This window comes from Berghia stephanieae, chromosome 2 (assembly GCF_034508935.2).
Source record: "Berghia stephanieae isolate SIO BIC M18660-M18661 chromosome 2, UCSD_Bste_1.3, whole genome shotgun sequence".
Lineage (NCBI taxonomy): Eukaryota > Metazoa > Mollusca > Gastropoda > Nudibranchia > Aeolidiidae > Berghia > Berghia stephanieae.
Window position 1 is genome coordinate 87,770,812 of NC_088361.1, and position 27,500 is coordinate 87,798,311.

The 27,500-nt window shown below is 37.1% G+C and overlaps 1 protein-coding gene across 2 annotated transcripts in view; it reads left to right on the forward strand.

Moving 5' to 3' along the window:
• LOC144965758 (integrin alpha-8-like) overlaps window positions 1–27,500 on the forward strand; it is a 129,314-nt gene that overhangs the window by 55,128 nt on the left and 46,686 nt on the right. For both annotated transcript variants that reach the window (XM_078901422.1, XM_078901421.1), the window contains exons 5-6: window positions 18,444–18,564; window positions 21,967–22,046. In XM_078901422.1, the coding sequence (XP_078757548.1) occupies window positions 18,444–18,564; window positions 21,967–22,046 (201 nt within the window). The remainder of the gene's footprint in view (window positions 1–18,443; window positions 18,565–21,966; window positions 22,047–27,500) is intronic.

Sequence of the window (27,500 nt, forward strand, 5' to 3'; positions counted from 1 at the left end):
AGGGTGCGCAATCGATGATAATTTCAGAAAGAAACGAAAACGAATAGACAATGATTGCTACAATTCCCTCTGTATTGCTCGTAATATTATTTAAATCGTAACTTTTTCGATCATCTGATCACCATCAAATACTAAATCCTGCATCACAAGTTGCAAATGAAAACACTCAAATTTAACATAATTTTCTTTTATCTTACCGAAATGACTTAGTCAAGGACCATAAATTCAAATTTCCTTCGTCGTATAAAATCTCTTTCCTCTTAGCTTTTATTTATTGAGTGTTGGGACAGTTTTTTTTTCTATTTCCTATACTAACAACTACATTAAAAAATATTTTCAGAGATACTGACATCAAGCCCTCTCTTTCAATACAGATAACATTTGTTTTCTATCTATGGTATTTACGTTCTCGAGTTTCTTCATTCAAGTTATCAACTTCCACAACAACAGGGACGGCTGGTAATAATGGGCAGGGTGGGCAAATACCAGCCTGTTTTTTCAAGTTAAAAGCTGTATTACCAGGTCCGAAATAATCAAATTTAAATTAGATAATTTCAAAAGTTACTACTTAAACTTGATACTTCGTACTGAAATCAATTTGTGTGTATCTTTGATAGATTGCGAATCACCATGCACCCCGTAATGCATAAACCAGGATGCGCTCCTGTTCTTTTTATCCCCCCCCCCCCCCCCCCCAACCACTCCACTCCACTCCGCCCACATCGTCATCTCATCGTCACGTCGCCTGACGGTGCTGCTTCTTATGGTTCACACTATTATGTTATGACGATCGACCCAATCAGCAAAGTCCGGTCCGCATTCGTGCACCGTCGCGAACCCGCCTGGTAGCATCGTCACAACACACCTTTCGACTAGATGCTCTGCCGTTTCGGGTTCTTGTCCACAGCGTGGACATAAAGGACAGGAAGTTAGACCCCACTGATGTAACGCACCGGCCGTTAGGCAGCTCCTCGACCGAAGCCGATTCGCAGCTACCCAGTGTCTCCTCTTACTGGTATCAAAGCCTGGCAACTTCTCACCAAGCTTAGAGGAGTGTAGGTCCCCGCCCCCACGAGGGATTGAATTCGTCCAAACCGACTTCCATCTCGTATGTGCAGCTCTGTCGGTAGTCAGGGATTCTGCGTACAAGGGTTGCCGGGACTTATTTCGGCTCGAAACGGGGGCACCGTTCATTATGCGCATGAGAGGGGTATCCCCATTCCCTCTCTCTTTGATCTTACTCAGCCAGTTTCCCGTAATGGTCTCCCTCCGGACATCGGGGGGCTGGATCGCTGCCATTACCGGGCCCCATTCTCTAGGGGTTGTTGCTAGCGTTCCCGACACTATGTGCATCGACTTGCGAAGTTTTACATCCACCTTCTCAACGTTTCTGCTTCTACCCCACACTGGAGCGCAATACTCCGCGGTGGAATAGCATAGTGCCAGGGCGGATGTTCTCAGGAGCGCTTGGCTAGCGCCCCAAGTCGATCCCGCCAGCTTCCTCAGAAGACTATTCCGCTTCTCTATCTTCCGGGCAACCCCTTCGAGATGAACCCGATAGGTAAGGCTGCGATCCAACGTCACCCCTAAATATTTTGGACGCGGCTCATATGGGAGTGGCTGGTCCCCGACTAGGACATTCAGTTTACGGGTGTGCCAACCACTGCATAAGTGAAATGCAGTGGCCACGGTTTTTGAAGTGTTCATCTTCAGGTACCACTTGTCAAAGTAGGATTTGAGTCTGGTGACGTCCTCGCTGAGTACGCTCTCGAGACGGGTCCACACTTTACTCTGAGTAACGAGTGCCCAGTCGTCTGCGTATCCCAGCCTCAGGGAGGAAGTGTTCGGCATATCGCTAATGTAAACGTTAAACAACATTGGCGCAAGTACCGACCCCTGAGGGACCCCATTCTTCAATTTCCTTACTTTGCTCGTGACGTCTCCCAGCGCGACGTGGAATTGCCTTTCCCTAAGATCGAAGAGAACAACTTCAAGGTCTTTTTGCACCTTATGATTTTTGCAAGTTTGAGCATTAACCCATCGCACCAGACCGTATCGTACGCCGCTGATAGGTCTATAAACACAGCACCTGTTTGCTGTTTTCTCTCGAACCCGTGCTCAATATGCTCTGTAAGGGCAATGACCTGCTCCGTGGTGCACCTCCCTTCCCTGAAGCCTGCCTGCTCTGGTGGCAGGGCAGCGTCTAGGACCGGCCCCCATCGGTTTAATAGAACACGCTCCAACAATTTGTAAAGACAGCTCAGCAGCGATATGGGTCTGTAGCTGTCTGCCTCCTTCGCCGGCTTCCCTGGCTTCAGGATGGCAACTATCTTCGCGTGCTTCCACACTTGTGGAAGCTTTCCTTTTGCAAGGACGTCAGACATTGCCTCTGCTAGCCAGGCCCGTGCCCTGGGGCCCAGATGCGTCACCATATCGGGATATACACCATCTATCCCTGCTGCTTTGCCGTTCTTTACTTCGCTAATGGCTGCACCCACTTCTCGGGGACTGAACGGGGCCGTCCAGTCCGACTCCTCCGCAGGTAGCGAGTCCAAAATCGTTCGGTACGCCTTGCGGACACCGCGCTCAAAAGCCTGATTAGGGACCCGCTTACTACGGTTCTTAATATTCTTGGCAATTGTGTCTGCCTCGCATTCCGGTGCAGCCTTCGCGAAATTCCGATCTGGGTCCAATTTCTTTATCAAACGCCAAGCGTGGCGGCTGGAGTGTGTAAAGTCGAGACTTTCCACGGTCTCCTGCCACCGTTGCTTCCTTCCCTCTGCCAGAGACTGAAGTAGTCTATCGGCTGTGTCCTGGGACTGGGTCTGCTGGTACTCTCGGTACAGCTCTTCCGACTCTGCTGTCCAGCAAGGGGTGTAGAATTTCCGCTTGCCCCGTGGAATAGAGCGTTGAGCGCTCTTAACCAGTAGCCTACTAAATCTGGTTATATTCTTGGACTTGGGAGGATTGGCAGGGCAGACCTGCTCGATATAGGAACTGAATTCCTCCCAGTCAGCCTTCCTGAAATTCCATCTGCAAAGTGGGAGAGACTGCACCCTCGGTATTGTCACCCCAGCTGTGACAAGAACCGGCCTGTGCTGGCTATGCGGAAAGTCCCCGAGGACTGTCCGCTTCACCTGCAGCGGTTCACCGTTCGCGCTTTTCGTTACGAGGGTGAGGTCTGGAGTGTACTCCTTCTTATGGCGGGTACCCCGGAAGGTACCCTTGGCTGTAGGATCGTACACTAGGTGTAGATCATTACAGTCCATCCATGAGCGGAGTTGTCTTCCTGCCTCGTTGCAGTCTCGGTAGCCCCATTCGTGATGGTGGCTATTAAAGTCTCCCAGACAGATGGAAGGATGGCTGACCACCGGTACCGGTGGTGTAGTCCAAGTCGCTCTAGGTGGTTTGTAAATATTATGCAAACACAGTCCACCTACTTCCACGGAAATTCGGTTCACCCCATTGCTGTCCGTTACGCTCTCAATTACCCTTACCTTCGATGGCTCTTTAGCGTAAACGCTAACCCCTCCTTTGAGCCTCGAAGTGTCCTCGCGTTGGACCACCGTATAGCCTGGGATCTGGAATCGGGAAGATTGCGCGCCTGAATAAAGGTGGGTCTCCTGTAAAAGGAGGATATCAACGCAATGAACGGCCAGTAGCTTTGATAAAAGCTCATTTTTTGCCATACTCTGGCTCTCGACGTTCAGGGACAATATACGCGTCAGTTCGCCATCCCCGCCGTCGCATTTTCCAATCGGCAGGCCGCGAATCGATTGATGCATGGGACGTTTGCTTTTTTCTCGGACGTGCCGACGACCCGGGCGACACGAACGCGGTATTATTTGGCTAGGCGGCAGACCGCTTCGCCATTGACGGGACTGGTTGGGACTCGACATAAGGACAATAGTGTGGCGCCCGGGATAGGGCTGCTATTCGGGCACCGGGTTTGGATCAAATTTAGTCACACACCGGGGCGAGCAGCTCATGTGGCTCGTTGGCTCGATACCCGGGATGGTCTCGTGACGGTCGACCGGGATTTACACCTTTGCCCTCCCGTGTGCCTCAAGCCCCCTCACCAACTGCAAGGTAAAGATCCACGAGGGGGGCCTGACGGTGATTTTGCTGTCTGGCCTCTCTAGTACTAGGTCGGGCTAATTCAAATGAGCCCACCTTATTAACCAGTGTACACTAAATAGAGATTTTGGCAAACGAACTTTTTTTTATTTATTGCCTTACTTGTGCTGGGAAGGTTCCAGTATTGAATTAAATTTATTAATTTACTAATATTATATCAATTTAGTATTAGTTTGTGTTGTTTTTATATATTTGTTTATCCATTTAAATTATTTCTTTTTTTTTCCCTCGTTTTCTTTAGTGTTTCTCAAAACTCATTTATTTAAATTGTTTTCTTATTTGTTTGTTGTTGTTGTTGTTGTTTTTTGTTGTTGTTTTTTGTTTTGTTTTTTAACAAATTAATTTGTTAATTCTTTTTTTTTATTATTCTTAAAGTAATTACCGCAGTATTTTTATTGCCAGACTAAATAATTTTGCAAAACAATGTAATTTTCTATTGTATTCCGTCTAATAAAACAAAACACTTTTATTCAAAAGTCACGACTAAATAAATATATAAAATACAACCACCATTTTGGTTTTCTCAACAATTGAATTAGTATACGAGAAATACTCTTCTGAGTAAGGAGATAGTTGAATTCTAAGTTATAGAGGAAATAAATACCTTTAAAGGAAGGGTGGGCAGATTCCGTACTTGCCCGTCCTGAAGCTAATACACACATAAGATGGTTCGCGATGAAGAGGCGGGAAGCAAGGGATTGGTTGGGTAAGGAGCAAAGATAACACGGTAATTATTGTGACGATAGTCAAACGAATACATGAGGAGAGATTGGTAACATTATTTTGTCTTAATTATATTGTATGAAGTATTGGCGAAAGCCTAATATTAAATAAACGTTGTTTTTGTTTTTCTTATTTTGACTATGGAACTGATACTGATACTTGTCATAGCAGACCTGCCTACTTTAGATAGGAAAATAAAAATCGTAGTTTTCAGGGCTAATAAAATCGTAGATATTTTAACTACCCTTTAAAAAAATCACCGGAATTTTCGTCTGTTTTGATAGATATCAAATTTTAAAAAACGAGAAAAAATAATTGGAAACGTAATAATGATGGTGATGGTGGTATAGTGGTAGCGGTGGTGGTAGTAGTAATGATGATGGTAATATTATTATTATTATTATTATTATTATTATTATTATTATTATTATTATTATTATTATTATTATTATTATTATTATTATTATTATTATTATTATTATTATTATTATTATTATTATTATTATTATTATTATTATTATTATTATTATTTTTATTTTTATTATTATTATTATTATTATTATTATTATTATTATTAATTATTATTATTATTATTATTATTATTATTATTATTATTATTATTATTATTATTATTATTATTATTATTATTATTATTTTATTATTATATTATTATTATTATTATTATTATTATTATTATTATTATTATTATTATTATTATTATTATTATCATTGTTATTATTATTGTACGTATTGGTGGTATTACTATTGTTGTATTTTTTTTGGTGGTTATTAATGGTATCAGTTTATTGTTTGGTCCCATTTGCCATTATTTTCCACTTTCATGTATGTGGTCATCAAATTGTATGATTAATTGGCGAAAGCCTAAGATTGAATAAATTTTGTAATATCGTATGGTAACCATCATTGTCGACGACATCGTCGTTGTCATCATAATCATCATCATCATCATCATGATCATCATCATCATCATCATCATCATTAACAACAACAACAACAACAACAATATTAACAACAAGTACAACAATAGCAATAAAAACAATATCAACATCATCATACAATTTCCGTCATCGTCTCCACAACTATCATTCTAACCAACAGCACCACCAAAACCACTACCATAATTACCCCTCACCGCCTCGTCTTCCTCCTCCTCCTCCACCACCACCACCACCGCTACCACTATTCCAACCACTACCACCACCGGCACAATCATTCTGACCACCAAGACAGCAGTAAAAATTATGCAATTTGAGCTCTGAATGAAACTCGAGTCATATCGCTGTTGTTGCTTCTCCATGAAAACTTTAAGGTTACTACGTACTACTGAAAACCAGAAATATGTAAAAGCAATATTAATATCGCCGTTGAGGGATTAAAGCATCTCTTTAATTTTTCGAGTGAAGGAAATGGACTTGTATTGTCAAGGTGTTGTCGCATTATGTCTCGTCGCTTTATTTTTTAGTTGTATTCTCTTTCGTGATTCATTTTTGATTACGTTTGGAAGAATTAAAATCTACTGGTATTGTCATTTCATTGTGAATGTGATTATTGGTGGTTGAAATATTTTTTGTTTAAAGGCGAAAAAAAAATCAAAAAAAATTTTTATTAAAAAAAAAAACAAAAAAATAAAAAATAAAAAATATATATCATATATATATATATATATATATATATATATATATATATATATATATATATATATATATATATATATATATATATATATATATGACCGAATCCTCTTTGCCCCACCACTGTAAATAGGCTAGAACCGCCACTGCACAACAATAAAGTAATAATAACCTCAGACGTTCACCTCTCTCACATTCTCATAAAAGATGTTATCAGAATCGCGACTTTATTTTCCTTACGCTGACAAAAGGCATTTTCTTCATATTGGTTAAAAGATTTATACTTCGTGGTGACACATTAGAAGACTCCAAGACATGTCCATTAAAGACTGTCTCAAATCTGACACCCCAATAAATGACAAGTAGGGGTGAGGGGGAGAGAGAGAGAGAGAGAGAGAGAGAGAGAGAGAGAGAGAGAGAGAGAGAGAGAGAGAGGTCATTTTGATATTGAGTGAATGGATTTGCTACCAATTTCAATCCCTTGATTGGTGACCAAGTGATAAGTACATTTCCACACAGGACTGGAGTCTCAGTATTGCGGTTTACATTTTTAAAGAAATGAATCGTGTACTTTTTGTGTAGGTTTGCTCATTCATAGAGCCCATCGAGCCCCAAAAAGTTGTTTGTGTTTTTGTGTTGTCCCCATAATTAACCAGTAGTTTTTGACCAATCAAAACATGGAATTTGTGACATACCTTTTCACGTGCATAGTTGTTTTTTTTATATAAACAATAACGTGAATGAAATCGACCTTTCTCCTATCATTGTTATTGTTTTTATACCTTCAAATGGGTGCCTAGACGTCTAGTTATCACACGTTTTTCTCGATCACATTTTAAATGTTTAAGTTTACTCATAGTTTTCTATGTTGGTTCTATTGATCAAGTAATAAACAGTGGGTAATTTACTTTGACACATACCATCGATAGTGAAACCTGTGCAGTTCCCTATGTTTACCAATCACTGCCATTGTTTACATTATGACGACTGTCCTAGAGGCGTGGTTATGTTCCCTTCCTCTCGGTGTCTATGGTGTTCACAACGACGGGATTTAATCTGTGACCAACGCGTTCCTCTTCAATCTGGTAATTGGATTCAATAGTCTGATGTCACGTCGCCCAGCAACGGCGGCCATCGTGATTCTAAACAAAAAAAATCGGTACTTTATATTCTACATGCTGGCTAGATCTTTTCATATGTCTTGTGATCAGACTGTGTAAAAGTCAAATACATGATCAGATTTATAATGTTTTTTTCCCCTCTGGATACGCTTTTGTGCTCTTCGGAGAAATATTTCATAAGGGCCATTGTTCCGATAGTTTAGAGCCAGTTACTAAGTTACCATGCGTCATTACGAGGGAAGTGACGTTACGACTTGTTGAAGCCTATTTGTCGGGAAGAGTCAGTGTATACATATACAAGTGAATGTTACGCCTTTTCGCAACGGCACCATTAGATCCCGTCGCCTAGGCATTCCATTAAGGAATATAGATAACCCATCAAACAAAATGTCTGATGTCAATAGAGTCACCCATGCTGTCTACAGTGAGAAAAATAGGGGTTAATAATCTTGCCCAAGGAAATAAACGAAAGTGCCGAAGCGGGGCTTGAACCCAGGACCCTCTCGATCTTAGTGCAATGCCTTAACCGCCTTAATAATCAGAAATCTGAAATGTTAGTCTTTCGTTAAACATATTGTATTATTTATTTATCCATAGTATTTAAATCAAATTAACTTTATCCATGTCTCATATTTTATGGTTAAAACTACATTTTCAGTATTGAAAAATCCTTTTGACACAATTTATTTTTTAGAGGCACGGGGTCATATATTGATGTTATGCCTTCAGATAAAGCACTCGTCATTTTTGCCTGCCAGATGAATCGTACAAAGACGCAGTACTATGTGTAACCTTTAACGCTAATAGTCTGCTAGAAATTCTTTCGTGAGAATAAATCCCCAAACTGGCCGTCAAAAAAAAAAAAAAGATAGCGTCAACTTCTTTCATTCTATAATATTAGCCGTACAAGATCTTTGGCCAACATGAACAAAAATGCGTTTTGTCATAATTTCGGTTGTTTAGAGCCTGGCGTTATTTATACTAAGGTTTCAGTTTGCCGAAGGAACCCAACGTTAATCCAGAAATGATCCGTCAGTACCGAAATTATTTTCTTTATGAGGGAGGCTGCTACTGTTGGATAGATTTGCCAGGCGTTTTGAGTGATTTATAACTAAACGTATAGCTAAGGAACTACTAGAGGTGTGGAAATGACCAGATAGGCGATTCAACTTAAAAACTACTTGTGTATTAGCAGTGGCAAAGAGCGTGTTGGTTACCTTTGTGTGGCTGTATGGTCTTATGGTTTGACACTGCTTTCGGACCGGATGGTACAGGATTCGAGTCCCGCTCTGAGCGGCGCATAGTTGAGTCCTTGGGAAATGATGTTCTCTCACATTATCTCACCGTACTCAGGTGTTCAATGAGTACCTGGCCGTAAACAGCGTTGTTATATCGCATAGCAGACGTCTTATCTCGTCCTACATGTTAAGTGTTTCTGTTGGCTAGGGGCTCCTTGCAAAACGCTTTGGGCGCGTATATTGAATATTGCTCAATGTAACAGCTCAAGTTATTTTACACCATTAGATAGTAATAGTTAAAGTTGTTCTTCAGAGTGGATGGAACTGGCATTTATCTAGTCTTCGTAGAGGTAAACGGGCAGTATCAATGTGTTACCCTTTTTAATAGATAGAATGAAGTCGACGTCACTAAGGCCTTTGTTATTGTTTGTTTTTTGTTTTGTTTTATTGCCATCCATGTTTATGAGTAGATCTCACTAAACTATATTAACCAGACTATAAAAGTTCAAGGTTACACAGAGTTTTGTGTGTTGGTCCGTTATACTTCCGGATGGCAATGTTGTGAGCTTCTTAGCCAAGCGCATACTATCTATAGGACACCAATCTATCGCAATGTAATTCCCGTCTAATCTAACTTACACAGCTACCCAATCAATTCTAGGTCAACAATGGGTTTTTAAAAAAGCCATTAAAAACTGACTTTCATGCGGATTTGAAGCCTATCTTTTTGCATGTGAGCCTAGTGCTATATCAACTGAGCTTCCGGGACCTGATTTCAGTTTTCTCCTAACCTTTGGTGAGATATTTAAATGAAGTGTCAGACTGTTTTATTGGGATGTGTTTTTTTTTTTCTTCCACCTTTTTTCCTATGCATTTTTCTGGTACTCTTTCATACACACGTTTTTTAGATCTTTATCTTACACCAGAGTGCCTGCTCCCTAATCTATCACTCAATTAGATGAATTTGTTGCCCACAGCCTCAAAACGGTGTTGTAAAAAGAAAAATCAAAACAAAACATCTCAGTTTTGGTTATAAAAACTTTAAACCATTTTTGACTCGTGGTTCACTTCGACATTATACCGCTTCAATCAGATCACATTTGTACAAAACAATAAAGAAATAATTAAGGAAATTCAAACACAGCAGATGATCCTTTGTCCTCTGGTAAATAACCGGAAGTCACCTCAAGAATATATATTTTTTTTTTAAAAAGGAGGAAGGAAATAATAGCATGGGTATAAAAAATGAAAGAGAGAAAAGCAATTTGGCAAAAACTATGCAAAGTTGGTAACACAACAAGCTTTTTACTACTCCAATAATAACGTAAAAAAGTTGAGAGAGATAATCCTGAAAATGTTATCTTCTGAGTCATGCAGGTAGAATGATGAGTAACAGGCGTAAAAGTTGTTCTTTGTGCCATCGTTCGTACTTTCCAACTGATTTCCTTTTTTTTTCATGAATAAAGGTATACAAGAAAATGCGAAGTGTAAGTATGAGCGTCTCATGATCTAGTATAATATTTATGTATAATAGGAATGCATCTGTTCGGAGCGATGTTAACTTATTTGAAGATCTGATAATCGAGCGAAATTATGGGCGTGTTTTAACGTTGTTGGAAAGGAGAATATGTTGGGTCGGCTTGAGGGCATTTCAATTACAACAATGAACCAATATATGGGTTATCAGACCTGCAAATTCGGACACATTGGTTTGAAGCATAAACAAGTGAAACAAAAATTAAATGATGAAGTTGAATAAAAAATCTCGCTGGTTGAATGTATGATACAATTAATTATGATATGGACATTTTAGCTTTCCAATTTTTGGCCAGGTAATCGGTGATTTTAATATAAACTTAACCAGTTAACTCCCATGCTCGTAAAACTCGTATTTGCTTTTTTTTAATGGCCAGAAAACTCTTCCTTGGTCCCAGGTTTGAGAGTTGTTGCTAAGATGATGGTCATTTAAATCGTTCGATATTTGAAGGAGGAGTTTTCTGGCCAAATTTTTAAATACGAGTTTTTCCAGAGTATGGCAGTGAACTGGTTAATGATGATTTATGTAGATATGTCATTATTGTTATATGTAGCGAATATATTTTAGTGTTGAATTTTAAAGATGTAAATTGTATCTCTATTTTAAGATTTATGCTGTTTGAACCCGATTAGTCAACTGGGTAAGTGGAATTTGGATGATGGGGTGGTAATAAATAAATGGGTATAGTGGAAGTATGACGGAGATGGTTGATGATGAATGATAATGAGGACGACGAATGATGGCTGCTATTGTTGTTGTTGTCGTTGTTGTTGTTGTGTCAGTATGGTGGTGCTTGTGGCGATGGTTGTAATGGGGTTGGTGACAATGGTCAATGAGACAAATGATAAAATTATCAGATAAATAAAAACGAACAGAATGCTTTGCAATACTTCTTTTTTTTTTTCCTGTGGCAATATATATTTAACACATGGAACACCACATGCAGCCTTTCAAAGCACATGTACATCTTAGTCTCCCAACTTTGGACCTTCAAATATTACGCCAATCTCCGACAGGACGATTAGAAACGCGTCGAAGTGTTTGGGATAACAGTTTGAATCCCAGGACCATGTCTTAATTCAGGTCAAGTGATTAGGACGCGTTACCGCTGCACACCACAATTACACACTTTTAAGGGGATGGAAAATGTAACACAACGTAACATCTCACGTTACAAGTAAGATAAATTGTGTTAGTAGTACCTTTCACGTTACTTCCATTATTTATCAACAAAACATCAAGACGAAGGTATTTCGCAGTCTCCAATAATAAACACACTGAGATATCGTGTTATCTGATGAACCGTTTTCCATCATGGCCTCCTGGCCCTGTTAGGATAATGGAGTGCTTGGTGTGAAAAGTCAGATGTGTACCGTGGAAGTCGCTTTATTCTTCGTTTTGTCCCATTCTGGAATAGGACGAGTTAGAGCGGAACAATATCATTTTTATATTATGTTTTTGTGGGTGTGTTTTGAGGAATCTATATAGCATCGCCTGTTGGCGAAAGGTCCGAGTCATACAAAAGTCGCGTGTTTCTTCGTTTAGTCCCGTTCCGGAATGGATCGAGGTAGAGTTGAACATTATTAGAGTTAAACTTGACCACAGAATATGTATTAGGCATTATTTTTGTCCCACCACATTAAAATGGTAATATGTATCTGGGTTGACCCAAAAGTTCATTTAAAGTCAAATAATCAGAGATGTGAAATTGGTACCAAGTAACTAGGAGCTGTAGACTTGAAAAAGTAACTCAATAAATGTAACAGCTTCGAAAAAGAATAAGTACGTTTCAGGTTCAAAACCCTTCTTCAGTAAATAACAATATAATGAAATCCTTGATACATCCTTAAAATCCAGACAGACAGCTGACAGTTTTGGGCAAGTCTTGTTATCTTGTTCGATCGCATCAATCGGCAAATCATGCCAAATACGTTTCTGCCTTCTGCCCGGATTTGAAGTGATGTATTTATTTGGGTCACAAACGTCCCTAAGTTAGCCATTTAAAATGATGTTGATTCCATCCACTTCATCTCACCTTGCCTCACTCTCCTGACAGCATCAATCGCAGAGCAGACATGAGAACTAATGCCATCTGTTTTCTGCCTTGCGGATCAGAGTGGGACTGTCGATCCTTGTCCATTCTTTGATGATGTCGACCTAGTTCTTGTTTTGTCGATCTCCATTTCTCCCTCCTTCTAGTGTGCCCTGTAATATCATCGTTTTGGCCATTGAATTGTGTCTTACAACATGACCAAACTTCAATCTCTTTTTAATGATGTTATGTAGACGATATCGAGGACCTACCAGAGATCTTATTTCATTGAGCACATATTCATCACGCTATTAACTAGTTAAACTGTCCAACTCTGGGAATACACTTATTTTTAAAATTTGGACAGAAAACTCGTCCTTCAAAAATGGATCGATTTAAATGACCCTCATCTTGGTAATAAAAATAATAACATCTCAAACCTGGGACTAAAGAAGACCTCGCGAGGTCCCAGGTTTGAGAGTTGTTGCCAAGACGAGCGTTTTAAAAATCGATCGATAATTGAAGGACGAATATACTTTGACATATTTTTAAATACGCATCTTTCCAGAGTACGGTAGTTAAATGATTAATCATGCTTCAAATTAATTCTCTTCCCTGAAGACCCCAAAGAAAAAATATCATTCTGAATCAATTTTTTCCCTTTCTTTTCTTTCTGCACGCCCATTCTTGTAAGACTTGCACTCTGAATTATTTCCGTTACAGACTTCACCTTTCCTCTCAAATATCAACATGGCATATTTACCCTTCTCACGATCCGAATCAGACTTCTCTTCCCTTTGAACACTGATTGAATGCGTATGTTAAAAAAGGTGTGAGTGTGAATCGTATTTTTTATAATATAAATCATAAAACATGCGACGATTTAGTATTCTCATAGGGTTGTTACTGAGGGAGTCTGACTCTATTCGTGTAATAAATACAGTAAGTGTGAGATAGGTAGAAGAAGAAGAAAAAAAAAAAAAAAAAAAAAAACAACAATGTCATTACTTTGTGTTTAGATCAAATGACTATTCCCACCAAATAACTAGGTTGCAGTTAGCTTCTGTTGGTCACGACGGTAGGAGCTAAAAAAAAAAAAAGAAAGATTTACCACAATATGGCGTAGGCACTTTTAAGAGTCTGACGCCCACAAAACCTTTTCTGTTGGTATGTAGGAGCATAGACGAGTTCTGCAGTTATAACACACGGCGATTGTTAAAGAAATTGGTCTAATACAATCTCAAATGAGGACCTGAGAGCTAGGGTAGAGGCGGAGTCTCCGGAAAGTCTCATTCAAAGGAGAAGACCAACGAAACTCCGACGACGGAGGCTCTGCGAAGGACACCCCAAGGAAAAAGGAAGTACCCACCCCAAGGAGATCTGGAGACGTACCATATAGGACGAGACATGACGCCTGTCAGGCGATATTACATTTTTTCCCCAACAGAGACATGCTGTTCATTGCCAGGTTATCATTTTACACCCGAGTAGGTTGAGAAAATGTGAGTAAAGAGCCTTTTCCAAAGACTCAACTATGCGTCGCTCAGAGCAAGACTCGAACGCTGGACTTTCGGTTGAAGTCGAGTGTCATACCACTAGACCGCATAGCGCACATAGATATGTGGTGGATAGAACTGGTGAGTGTTATACTCAACATAGACCAATTCGTATTGCCTATGCAGTTCGCTCAATTTAGCAATTATCTCCATTCATCATTTGCTGAATAATGACAGTTCGGACAGTTGGGGGTCAAAAGACAAGGGGCGTGGTTATTTTCTCGCCACTACGAGTTAATTAGAGTTCACGGGGTTATTATTGTCTGCTATCTATTGTAACCAAACGCTTGACACTTTAATCCAGAGGTGTCCTACAGACGGTCCTAAGACGGTGACTGTTCCTCTTTGTAGTAGTAGTAGTAGTAGTAGTAGTAGTAGTAGTAGTAGTAGTAGTAGTAGTAGTAGTAGTAGTAGTAGTAGTAGTAGTAGTAGTAGTCGTAGTAGTAGTAGTAGTAGTAGAAAGAGAAGAAAATTAGTAGTAGTAGTAGTAGTAGTAGTAGTAGTAGTAGTAGTAGTAGTAGTAGTATTAGTAGTAGTAGTAGTAGTAGTAGTAGTAGTAGTAGTAGTAGTTGGAATAAAAATAGTAGTAGTTGTTTTTTGTTGTTGTCGTCGTCGTCATTGTCGTTGTAGTACAATTCATTAAAGTAAGATAAATAAATGATGACCTGATCTCTGTTTTTAAAAAATGTAACAGCGAACTCACAACCGTCATGTCCCTCCCAAAATGTCAAGAGCTGCTGCTGGCTTTGGAGTCTTTGTAAAATGCTTTAAGCACATTTAGTGGATATTACGCTAAATAAAAGCTCAAGTAATATGGAATGAGAATGGAAAAATATGACCAGATTGTCAGAAGAAAATCAATAAGATAATTTGCAATCTCTAACATGTAAAAGGCAAAAAATTGTCTACGTATTCATGTAGAAAAGGCGGTCCCGATAGCTTAGTTGGTAGAGCACTCACTTCACACGCAAAGGGACCGATCCCGGGTTCAGTCGATATTTTTTTCTGACCCCTCCCCCCCCCCCCTCCCCGCCTTCGCTGTGGCTTGGTAGCTTGGTCTGTGAGATCTAGCGGAAAGTATTTGCGATAAACTGGCAAACAATTGCCATTTTCCGTTTACGCTATAGAAACAGGAATAAACTCCATGGGCTTAAGGGTTCTGTAGGACTATTTCATGGAGAAAACTTCCTACCTCGATTTCGTTTACCTGTAGTCATGACAACGTTAGTTCTGGATACATAACTTTTACCTGATGCGCACCTTGCAGGGCGTCTGGTGGTAATTCGACGTGTTTATAATTGGGTGTATTGGAACTTCCTGGAATATGGTGGAATGAGGTTGTGTGCACTGACACAAAAGAGGAATTTGAAGACTTACAGTGGTTAGCCATTCACAATATACAGAAAGACGAAAAGTAAAAAAAAAAAAAATTTTAATAACACACCTTATAATAAGGCGAGAACAAGAATAAGAATTTAACTTTTGAGACTTTCAATAAAAGTGATCTCCAACACCCCTAAACATTAACTTCATGTTTTATAATTGAATTGTATCTTATAAATATCGCCTCTCTCTCTCTCTCTCTCTCTCTCTCTCTCTCTCTCTCTCTCTATTTATCTATCTATCTATCTATCTATCTATCTATCTATCTATCTATCTAACTATCTATCTTTCTATCAATCCATTCATCTCCATCTATCTACCTAAAAAGGAAATTACCACGATGTTGTAGTCTTGTCGAAATTCCTTAATTAATACTTTGCTCCATTGTTGTTCTCTCTCTCTCTCTCTCTCTCTCTCTCTCTCTCTCTCTCTCTCTCTCTCTCTCTCTCCTCTCTCTCTCTCTCTCTCTCTCTCTCTCTCTCTCTCTCTCTTAACCATCACCTGTTTCGGAATCTCCATGTTTTTTCTCTCTCTCACACATTATCTGTATCTATCCGTATATGACTTTATAACATTCCATCAACGGTCATGGAATTTTCAAACTATTTAAATTACACTGAAACGTGGCAGTCGACGTTATGGGGTCAACAGTCAAAAATGTCATGACAGAGACCGAAAATATGAAAGGTTAAAGTTTGAGACAATAACATAACTCGAATCCAAAAAGACACACTGGGTGGGGTTCCCGACCTCCCATAGGTGGGCAGGGAGGTTCTTGTTCTATCTTCTATTCCTTTACTTACCCTAAATCTGTTTTCTAATTGCATTTTGTCTTTGATTTTGTCTTGGAATGAGATGTGTTGCAAGCGCCGTGAAACCCTTAAAAACAAAAAACAAAGACACAATAATGTTTTCAATGTTTCTGTAGATGAGCCATACCTATTGACATAACTTACACCCCGCGTAATCTCAGTGACTTACTTGACTTCAGACCTTAATCTCAGTCGGATCATAGGCCCTCAAATGATGCTTCGCCATTTGACTCTTTTCTGGGCGATCTTCTACAACTGCTTTTATATGAATCTATCCCTCTTTTTAAAAAAATGTATTCACAATATTTTGAAAGGAAGTTCCCCAATGATGTAAATAGCACATTGAGCTAGCTTTTACGACAGGGTTTAATTTGTTTTTGTCCCTATTTATCTTTATTTTGTTTCTTTTTTTTTAAATGGTTGTATTTATAATTTGACATTAGTTTTAAAGAGTATAAGAGGGAAGGATGGCAAAGGCTTCTTAGTTAACATGAAAGGCTTAATAGGGATGAAGATAGTAGAATTGTGTTCCATCGTATCTAGGGGTAGCTTGGCTCAGCAGTATGGTCTTTGCTTCGTACCCGATAGGTACCGAGTTCGATCACACACTGCGCTGTGTGGCCTTGAGCAAGTCACCTCGCCCTATTTCAATTTGCGGCGCTGCACTGCATCTGACGCCTGGGTTATTCCAGTCTTCCCTTGGAATAGATCCTAGAGACAAATTTCACCTAAACGGATGAATAAAGGGAATTTTATTTTATTTATTTATTTTATTTTATTAATCAATCTCGGAATGAACTCGGTTAAGAAAACTGTATTCTTTGTCAAAGTAGTAAATGAGAAAAAAGCGAGCATTTAAATAGCGCATTATCCACTGAACGTGGAGCTTTACAAGGTATCCCAGGCCAACAGCTACAATTAACATGTGGGATGAGACATAACGCCTCTTATTATGAGATATTGCACATTTAAAAAAAAAAAGATGTTGACAGAGACAACACTGTTAAAAGTCAGGTACTCATTTTACACGTTGAGAGCATATGAACAAAGAGTCTTTTCCAAGGACTCAACTGTGTACTGCTCAGAGCGGGACTCGAACTTTTGACCTTTCAATCGGAATGCGAGCGTCATACCACTAGACCACGTAGCCGCACATATAAGTATAAGAAAGAATCAGAAGTTTTATCTTTTATCTTTTTTAATATCTAAACAAAAACAAACCCCCCCCCCCCCCCCCTCCACCGGAAGATTAGTTTATTTTAACTGAATTTAAAAAAGAAGTTCAGCTTACAATTTTACTTTAAGAACCGGGTTACGCCCCCCCCCCCCCCCCCACTAGATAGTTCCGTTTTCATATGATCGGTCACAAATTTAGGAAATAAATAAATAAAGGTAATGATATGTAAATGAATGGGTAAAATGACGTAGACATCAAAGTGGGTCAAATGTTAATTCCAGTGCTTATGAGGTTGTCATTATTAATTACTAACCTACCGTCTTGTATCTGGGTCACATGACTCTTGATAGTACCCTTTAACCAGTAACCAGTTAACTGCCATGCTCTGGAGGGGGGAAAACGCGTATTAAAAATTTGGTCAGAAAACTCGTCCTTCGAATATCGAGCGATTTAAATGACCCTGATCTTGGCAAAAACTCTCAAACATGGGACTTCGCGAAGTCCCCGGTTTGAGAGTTTTTGCCACGATCAGGGTCATTTAAATCACTCGATATTGGAAAGATGAGTTTTCTGGCCAAAATATTAAATACGAGTTTTTCCAGACAGTAGTTTACCGGCATATAGAGAAGAAAGAAGGTCTATCTGGTGCTGTAAAATCTACCATAGATATTGATATATTAGTATTATGCCTATAATATTTTGTCATAGCTCGGGATGTAGAAAGAGACAGAGAGGGGGGGGGGGGGGTGGGGAAGAGAGAAAGAGAGAGAAGGGTGTGTGTGTGTGTGCTAATTTTGATGATCGATTCATGTTCATATCAACACATTTTAATTGGTTCTTTTGTTGTCTTTTCTTGTTTGATGATACCCTTGGAATACTTTAAAATGTATAGGGGACGATCTACATACAGCGAGATGTCCTGTCACCAAATTCCGTCTAGATTAACCGAGCTTTAAATTCCGCTGCTACAGGCCAGATTTAGTTGGACACTGACGTTTCATGTCATATTCAATTGAATGTAATTAAAGGTAATTTATTAACTCTTTTGAAACCTTTTTGTTTTCTTATTTTCCAGGCGTGTGCCCCTCGTTATCTGTATTTTGGCTTCGACCTCAAAAAGCGAGAGCCGGTTGGGATGTGCTGGGTCGCGAAGACATCGACCACAGAGTATGAAAGTTATTCCCCTTGTGCCAAAGGTAAGATGGCTTCTGGCCGATGTAACTGAAATATTTTCAGAGACCGAAGAATTTGTGTATTTTAAAATTTATTTTAAAAAAAACTAATAGATGGAGTGAGAAAAGTATGTGTGTGTGTGTGTGTGTGTGTGTGTGTGTGCGTGTGTGTGTGTGTGTGTGTGTGTGTGTGAGTGAGAGAGAGAGATAACGAGGTAATTTTTTTCTCCGGTTTTGGATATTTATCAGTTGCATATATAATTGATATTCTTTCTTAGTTTTATAACCATAATATTGATTCGACTAAGTTCATTTCGTTCTTATTTCATTAAAAGGATTTTTAAGTATCATATTTTAATTTGATTAAAAATTATATAACTTTTTTTTTCAATTATGAATCAAAATACTTTTTTTCTCCAGTCCGTCATCCTGATTTAAGCTCTTTGTTCAGATTGGTTTTCTTATTCTTTGGATTAAAATATTTTATATTGTTATGCTGAAGAGACCACGGATTGCGATTATTTATTTATTTATTTTCTTCTTTTTGTAATGATAATACTGCCGTGCTCTGAAAAATTACGTTTTTAAAATTTTGGCCAGAAAACTCGTCCTTCAAATATCGATCGATTAAACGACTCTCATCGTGGCAAAATCTCTCAAACCTGGGACTTCACGAAGACCCAAGTTTTAGAGTTTTTGCCAAGACGAGAGTCATTTTAATCGATCGACATTTGAAGGACGAGTTTTCTGGCCAAAATTTTAAAGACATATTTGTTTTTTATTTTTTCAGAGTATGACAAAATAATCTTTGTTTTTTTTTTAATTTTGCAGTGTGCTGTTTTGTTACAGTTAATTATTGTTTGGTCCTGCTTTTGTATAATTTATTACGTCTTTGTTGTACGATTCATTACATTCATTAGAAAACTATTGTCAGTCAACAAGCATGTTTTGATACAATTTAATTCTTTAGCAAGCTCAATTCAGTTTAGATTTTATGTTTAATTTTCTTTTCCAATCTGAATGTAGTTTAATTTCAAATATTATGAATTTATTCCTATGATATTACGGTGATATTTGATTAACCTAAAAATGAAAACTTTTCGTGATGATAATTAAGCTATGAATACGATAACAGTAATTTAAGTGACCTTGAAAATTCTTTTTTTTTTTTAATACTCAAAACATGCTTTCCTCACTAAAACTATGAACAAAGTACTTTTTTTTTTAATTTGTGAAACATAATGCTTTAAACGTTCTCTAATTGTAACTTCTAAGCCACTCACTGTGTAAAAATAATTAATGCTTATCACCTCATTATGATTTACAAGTCTTTTATATGACGGGGTCTTTTGACACTAGTGGAAACATTTGGTTTGGGGATTAGTTAAATTGCGTGAGTTTTTAAAAAGGAACGTTGACAAGTTTCAAAAACGAAATAACTGTAAAACATACAATGATGCTGATGATTACAATGATAATATCGAAGTAACTTTTTGAATTACACAAACAAATCATTTGGTTCCACTCCTGTCAAAATATCAATTAGTTATTCAACTCGAGGTGAAAGTCCCTGAAAAAAAAAACCCAGAAAGGTCAGCAATTGGATGCTGATTACTCTCTTTTCAACTTTTTTTTTCGCTCAATCTTGCAAAAGAATTTAAATCTTCACCGCTGTTTACATTTTAAAGTGTTTTTTTTTTTAACCCCAAAAACATGTTTTTAGCCAGTTAGTTAACTGCTGTACTCCGGAAAGACACGTATTTTAAAATTTGGCCAGAAAAGTCCTCCTTCAAATATTGATCGATTTCAATGAGTCTCATCTTGGCAAAAAAACTTTCAAACCCGGGACTTGATGGAATGCCTCGCGAAGTCCCATGTCTGAGAGTTTTTGCCAAGTTGATGGTTATTTAAATCGATCGTTATTTGAAGGACGAGTTTTCTGACAAAATTTTTAAATGTTTGTCTCTCCAGAGTACGGCAGTTAACTGGCTAAAGCATCTTAATTCTAAGACCGAATCCTTGCCACTGTTGTTATACAAATTTATAACTTGTTAAAAACTAATAATATTAGCAAGTGACAGGGTACGTGGATACTCTTATTTAGAAATTTGGAATTGTATAAATATAGGCAAGCCCCAATACATTATTATTATTATTATTATTATTATTATTATTATTATTATTATTATTATTATTATTATTATTATATATTATTATTATTATTATTATCATCATCATCATCATCATCATCGTCATCATCATCATCATCATCATTATTATTATTATTATTATTATTATTATTATTATTATTATTATTATTATTATTATTATTAATATCATTATTAAAAAGTTGCTTTTTCATGACTTCCAGAACATAGAACATGGAAATATTATGTGGATGAAGTTTAGGACCAAAGTTTACTCCTCAAAAGGGAATCAAAACATATTTATTTCGTCAGTTTTCTGATCAAACTTTTAAACGTTTTTGATATGCGATGCATGGCGCAACAGAATAATAACAGCGACAGTCAACATTATCTAGACTTCTTTGTAAAGTAATGATGGTTAGCTTTCAGAGGCATGGGTTCCAATCCTGATTAAGTCTTTAATACAAAGCATACATACCTTTTCATTTCCAACTATTATATTATAGCTTGTATTTTATCTGATCTTTTCATATTTTGTAAGGAACCAATATATTATCTATCGGCTTAAAAATTTCCCTTATATGAAATTTATTCACAGTTTCTTGATCAGTATTGTTATGGCACAAATATATTATACTGCTCTGCTTTAATCTTACGTTGTGGGCTCACTCGAGAACTCGGATTAAATGTTAAACGTATGTATAGAATTGTTAATAATTAAAGTAGCCGTGGAAATATGTTGGAACAGCAAGAGACCAGTGAGAGTGGAGGGGAAACATTGAGATAGTGATCGATTTTTAATGCATACAAATTGGATCATATCAAGGACTTTCACCTCGATAGTAATATAGCTTAAAGTGATTATAATGTTATTACAGTTATAATTTGCTTCACATAATAATATTGTACCATAATATCGCTTTAACTCATCCTCCCCCCGGCCCCTGCCCTTTGAAATATTTAAAAAAAAAAAAAAAAAAAAAAAAAAAAAACAAAACAATTGACAGCCAGCAGCCTCTTACCCAGTGGATCATAGCTCCATTCTTCTTCACCCCTAACCCCTATCTATCTCTTTCATTTTTCCTACCCCATCGAACCACTCCTTTATAATATGATAATACAGTTAACACCCCCCATCATAATTATAACTCTCATATCAACCAACCAACCAACAACCAATCAACCATTCACTCGAATACCTATAATATCAACTTTAACATAATATATTAATATATTAATTCAACTGACTTTTTGCATGGGGTGACCTATTGACCAATAGCCGTGGACAGATCGAGCACTACTGACCAATACCATCGTCAAGGATTCTGCCAATTCGGATTTTCAGCATCTTTCACCAATGTAAGTGTTAACACAGAGACTTGCAGTACCAGCAGTTTCTGCGAACCAAGTCGTTCAAAACTCCCAACGTGCAGATGGCATACAAAATTTCGATTTTGAAAAAAACAAACAAACCCGCACAATAAAGAATAAATAAGATAAAACAAAACAACAAATGAAAAGAAAAATAAAAGAACAAATTTTTAAAAATCACGGAAATATGTATTTGAAATGATTAAGGAATATCAAAATACAGTTTTAGAGTCAGGAATTAACATTATATTTAAATTATAAAGATTTTATTTGTTTTTCGCCGAAACGGATCACACCCCCCCCCCCCCCCCCTTATTTTTTTTAAGGGGTCGTAAAAGAAACTATCTATAAAGAGGATATAAGTAAATAATTTGTAGTCTAACAAATAGTTTCTTACTCTTTGTGTGCCTCCCTCGTCTTTGTTATAAAACTTTTATGTAGGTTGTAATATACACTATCTATCTTAGTGCTATTCTTTCCTGTCCTTTTGGTGTTATGACCAGCATTTCTTCTTCAAACTATATATACCACACCAATAGTATTATATAACGAAATTATACATAATATTATCATAGCACAGTTTGCTGTGAATGACACACCATTTTATATCACATGCACATATCTATGTTGTTTGTGATTATCTGATTGTTTTGTTGAAGACTGCATAATATAATATTTGACCTTGTTCATGCTGAGTTTTCAGACTTGATTAAAATAAATCGGATACCTTCTGTAAAAACATCAATAATAAACACTTTTGACTATAGAAAAGTCTGAGCAGTTCCCATTTTTTCTCCTTACAAAGAGACTCTTAATATTCAGCCCCACAGCAAAATCGGTAGAGCATCTTTGATCTTCAAATGAAAAGACATCGACTAAAAGCATAGGATTTTATATTAAGGTGACAAATTAGGGATCGCGCACTGGTGTAAGATAACATATGAATAAGTGTGTATGAAACAGTGCTAGACAAAATAAAGATCTGAACAAGTGTGTATGAAAAGTGCCAGACAAAGCAAGAAAGAAAAATACTAGAAAAATACAAGAACTGGGGATCGAACCTCAGACCTTCTGATTTTTCCGGTCAGACGTGCTACCATTACACCACAGAGGCTCCGGATAGTTGGAACAATTTTAATACAAGACAAGAATTTACAAATTTGGTCAGAAAACTCGTCCTTCAAATATTGATCGATTTAAATGACCATCATCTTGGCAAAGACTGTCAAACCTGGGACCTCGCGAGGTCCTCCTTAGTCCCAGGTTTGAAAGTTTTTTGCCAAGACGAGGGTCATTTAAATCAATAGATATTTGAAAGACGAATTTTCTGACCAAATTTTTAAATCCATGTTTTTTCCAGACTACGGCAGTCAACTTGATAAAAATTTAATTCACGCCTTTTTAACCAGCAAGTGTGCAAAGATGACTCGTAAATGAAATTTCAAAAAGCAGAAGAAAGAAAATGAAGTCTTTTTTTATTAACAGAGAAACCCATTCTATTCGTTATCCGATCTGTCTTTACCTTGATGTTATAACAATAAAACAGCCTTACTATTCATGAGATCTTCTGTGGACAGCACCCCCCCCCCTCCCCCCCCTATGGAGATGACATAAGAAAAGAGATTAAACTTTAGATTGTAGTGATGACTTACCGTAAGAGTCTAGTGGGTGTGAAGCGTAATAAACGATGGGCAGAAAGAGGAATTAATAGTCTACAGTAAAGAAAAAAAAAATCTCGTTTCAGTACATTTAGACATAGGGTCTAATTCGTAGCCAGCCTGATACAAATTGGTGGCTGTCTAAGCTACCTGAAACGAAATTGAATGATTTAGTGAAGTTTTTCAGAACCAACGTTAAATAAATAAGCACCTCTATCTAGTTTTCAATGTTAAATAATGGCTTTTCAATCTTTTGAAATACATAGACCGGGATTATCGCATATAAACAGTTAAAAAAATATATGCCAAAAGATGAGAGCTAAGAATTGACGAGCAATTTCAGCCACTCAAAAATGGATAAAGAGAAATATAATATAGTCAACGATTAAAAGTCTTTGGTGAAAAGATACCATTTGACTATAATATTTCTTCTTTCACATTCTCCCATGATAACATGGAATTCAAGAGGAAACGGAATTATGTGAGGCTTAATGAAGTGGTAAACACTTAACACTAGTGCTTAGCTACCTTAGACGTAGATAGATACCTTCAATCCACCACTCAATGATGGTACCTAGGCTAGCGTGAAATGAGGCTGAAGTTGTAGAACTCATTACTGGGATCGAGGTAAATGGAGGGTAAGAACCAATAAAATTACATTTTCGCACTTGACCTTTTTAAGGTACCAAATACACAGTATAGAATGTGAATAGAGAAGTAAAAATCCTCTTCCCCCCCCCCCCCCCCCCCTCCAAAAAAAAAAATCCAAAACACAAACGGAAGTTGGGGTTTAGAAATAATCTCCAACAGCTGCTCAGCCTTATCCATTTAAATCATTCACTTTTAAGATGGTATCTTATTGTAGAGTCACGGCCTAGTGTGGTATACAATTGTTTAGTGTGAACATAATGAACACGCTAAAAAATATGTGAAACATAGGCTGGCAAATTAATGTTTTCCCCCCAGATATGTGAAATAAGCTATAATTAATGTGCGTCGATCGATAAACGTATGGAGTTAATAATATGGCAGTTTCAGTTTCTTTCTGTGCTGTCTTAAACTTCAAAATACTAACTCTAATTTTCGACGTCGATTCCGATACATAGAATTGCTTTTATTTATTTAAAAAAAACTTATTCTTGACCCGTTCTCGACCGCTGTAGCATTAGTAAAAACGTTTTATTCTCTCATCCCGCTTCTATGATTTTCAAGAGCCGATCATTAAGGTTACACGAAGTTCAAGAGTTTATTTTATCTATTTATCTTATATTTTGTTAAGTTTCATAATCACAGTAAAGATATAATTATCATTATAGGTTTCTGTTATCATGGATAAAACCAACATTTATCATTCAGACTGCGATTCTTCACTTAAAGAATTGAGTCATTTAATTGCTTTTTACCCACAACGATGTTTAAAACGGGTCTATCTACGAGTTAAGTTTTGTGAATTGTTGTGTCGTCATCTCACCCATACTTTCACTGATGTACCGTTGCACAGTTTCTGTCCACCGTTGTAAATATATCACCTTGCTTGTACTCACCCTAAGAACTCATCAATTTCTCGCATCAATAATAATAACATGTTCACAGTCTGTATTTTATCCCTCGTCATAGTGAGTTCATGAGCTGTTTTATCGATACCTTTTGCAATACACACCTTGGTACCACGTGATCAGCTAATTTGAGTGAATCCTTTTTGACGTGTACACATCTTATATACATGTGTGTCACAGACGATTTCCTCTTTTTAGTTGTAGTTGGCTTGTCGTGTGAAATTTAACAAATAAGTTACTCCTTACGACATGTTTGCTAAGGGTGTGTGTTTCTTTGCTATTTCTTTGCTTTAATTGTTCAGTGAGTTAAGGATTTTATATTTGATCTCAAGAGTTTGTCTTATTTTAGATTTATCCCAAATTGCTTTAAAAGTATCGTTAACACCGCTAATTCTAAATGCAAAAGAGATACACTTACAAATAAAATAAATAAACTGTTTTGCATGGACTGGGTGGTAACTTAATAAATTAATTTCCTTTTTTTTTTTTTTTTTGATATTCCACAAACGGATGAAACGTGCTCTACAGTCCATGAACATGCCAATTTATGTGTTTGAGATGCTGTTACTAACTTCACTTGGTCACTAATAGTCTCCAATGCGCTTTTTAAACACCAATAAATTTCACCAACAAATGCCTATTAATCTCACCAAAACACGCAACACATAACTACTTGATATACCGATGAATTTAATGTGTTCTAAGATTCTGCACAAATGTGTTCATGCTTAACATGTTTAAGATTTTACACACAATTTTCCGTCATATTCCTTCCTCATAACATACTTATTATTTTTTGCAAAGACAATTGAAGGAATGTTATAAATAGGAACTCGCTCTCTATTCCAAATTCATACTTCTAGACTCCAATACACTTGGAGAACAGACTCTGATTAATCTGGAGGTCATTAGGAGAGAAACAAACAAATAAAATTTTTGTTTGATCTCCAAGTGCCTTTATTCTTATATTCCAAGCACGTGTCAAATATGGTTGCTCACATCATGTAACGTAATGAATATACAATCCAATTATATGGAAGAAATGTATTTCTAATTTTTGTTAGGGTAATAAGATTCATATTTTGCCTGCTGGTGTTTTAATGACGTATTCTGAAAAAAAAAAAAGAAAAACAAACAAAAAACAGGTAATTATATATTTTAGCCAGAAAACACGTCCTTCAAAAATGCAGAAAACTCTCAAACCTGGGACTTGCAAAGCCTCAGGTTTGAGAGTTTTTGCAAAGATGAGACTTCATTTTAATCGATTGTTATTTGAAGGACGAGTTTTCTGGGTAAAATTATAAATACGTGATTTTATTTTTTCAAAGTATGGTCGAATACATAGTGAGTGGAATGCAAATCTTCAGTTTAATCTTTCTTTTCTTGGCATGTCGTATGTTTCCATTGTATGAGATTCCCCAACTGTTGCATCGCGATCTTGGATTTGATATATCATTATCTCTGTGGTCTATCTCAGCATAATGATAATACGTACAATTTTGTCATCAATGACGTCATACTTATATTTGGTTTCACCGAGACACCTTGATTCCATATCGGTGACAATGACAATCCTTTTGTTTTCATATGCTCATGTTTATTATTTTTCCTGTCCACACAACAACTATCTCATACCTATCACGGTGTCTGTTCTAACATCTCCAAATATGTCGATCTGTGGTTTAAAAAAGAATACTACAGCTTTTCCCTTGATTATATATTGGCATTTATTCGAAACCATTTCAAAGGCTTCTTCAACCGTCACCAGTTTTTGATCGTGTTTATGGACTCAGTCAACATTATGGTATTATGATTACTCCGGATTACACTGTTTTAAACATGTAAAATTCGTGATAATGTTTTTAGACAGATTTTAAGTAGACATACATGCAGGTCACATATACAGATTCAAACATAACATAAAGGACAAAGAAATATCTCGATTTCACAAATATTTAACGTTTAATATGAAATAAAATTATCTTCGAAACTACAATTTTCAGGGTATTGGAAGCAAGGGAAGAATGTTACTTGTTGTTGAACAGTACAATTCCGAACCATCCATCTTTAAATATATTTCACGGACATATAATCGCACAAGATGCACTGCAAGCTACACAGCCTTATAATCTCAGAAAGTTTCACACATGTAGTTAGTTTGCGTGGAAATAATTCATTATCAAATTCTTTTTAGAAAATCATATGATTCGAACATTTCAATCTGTCCA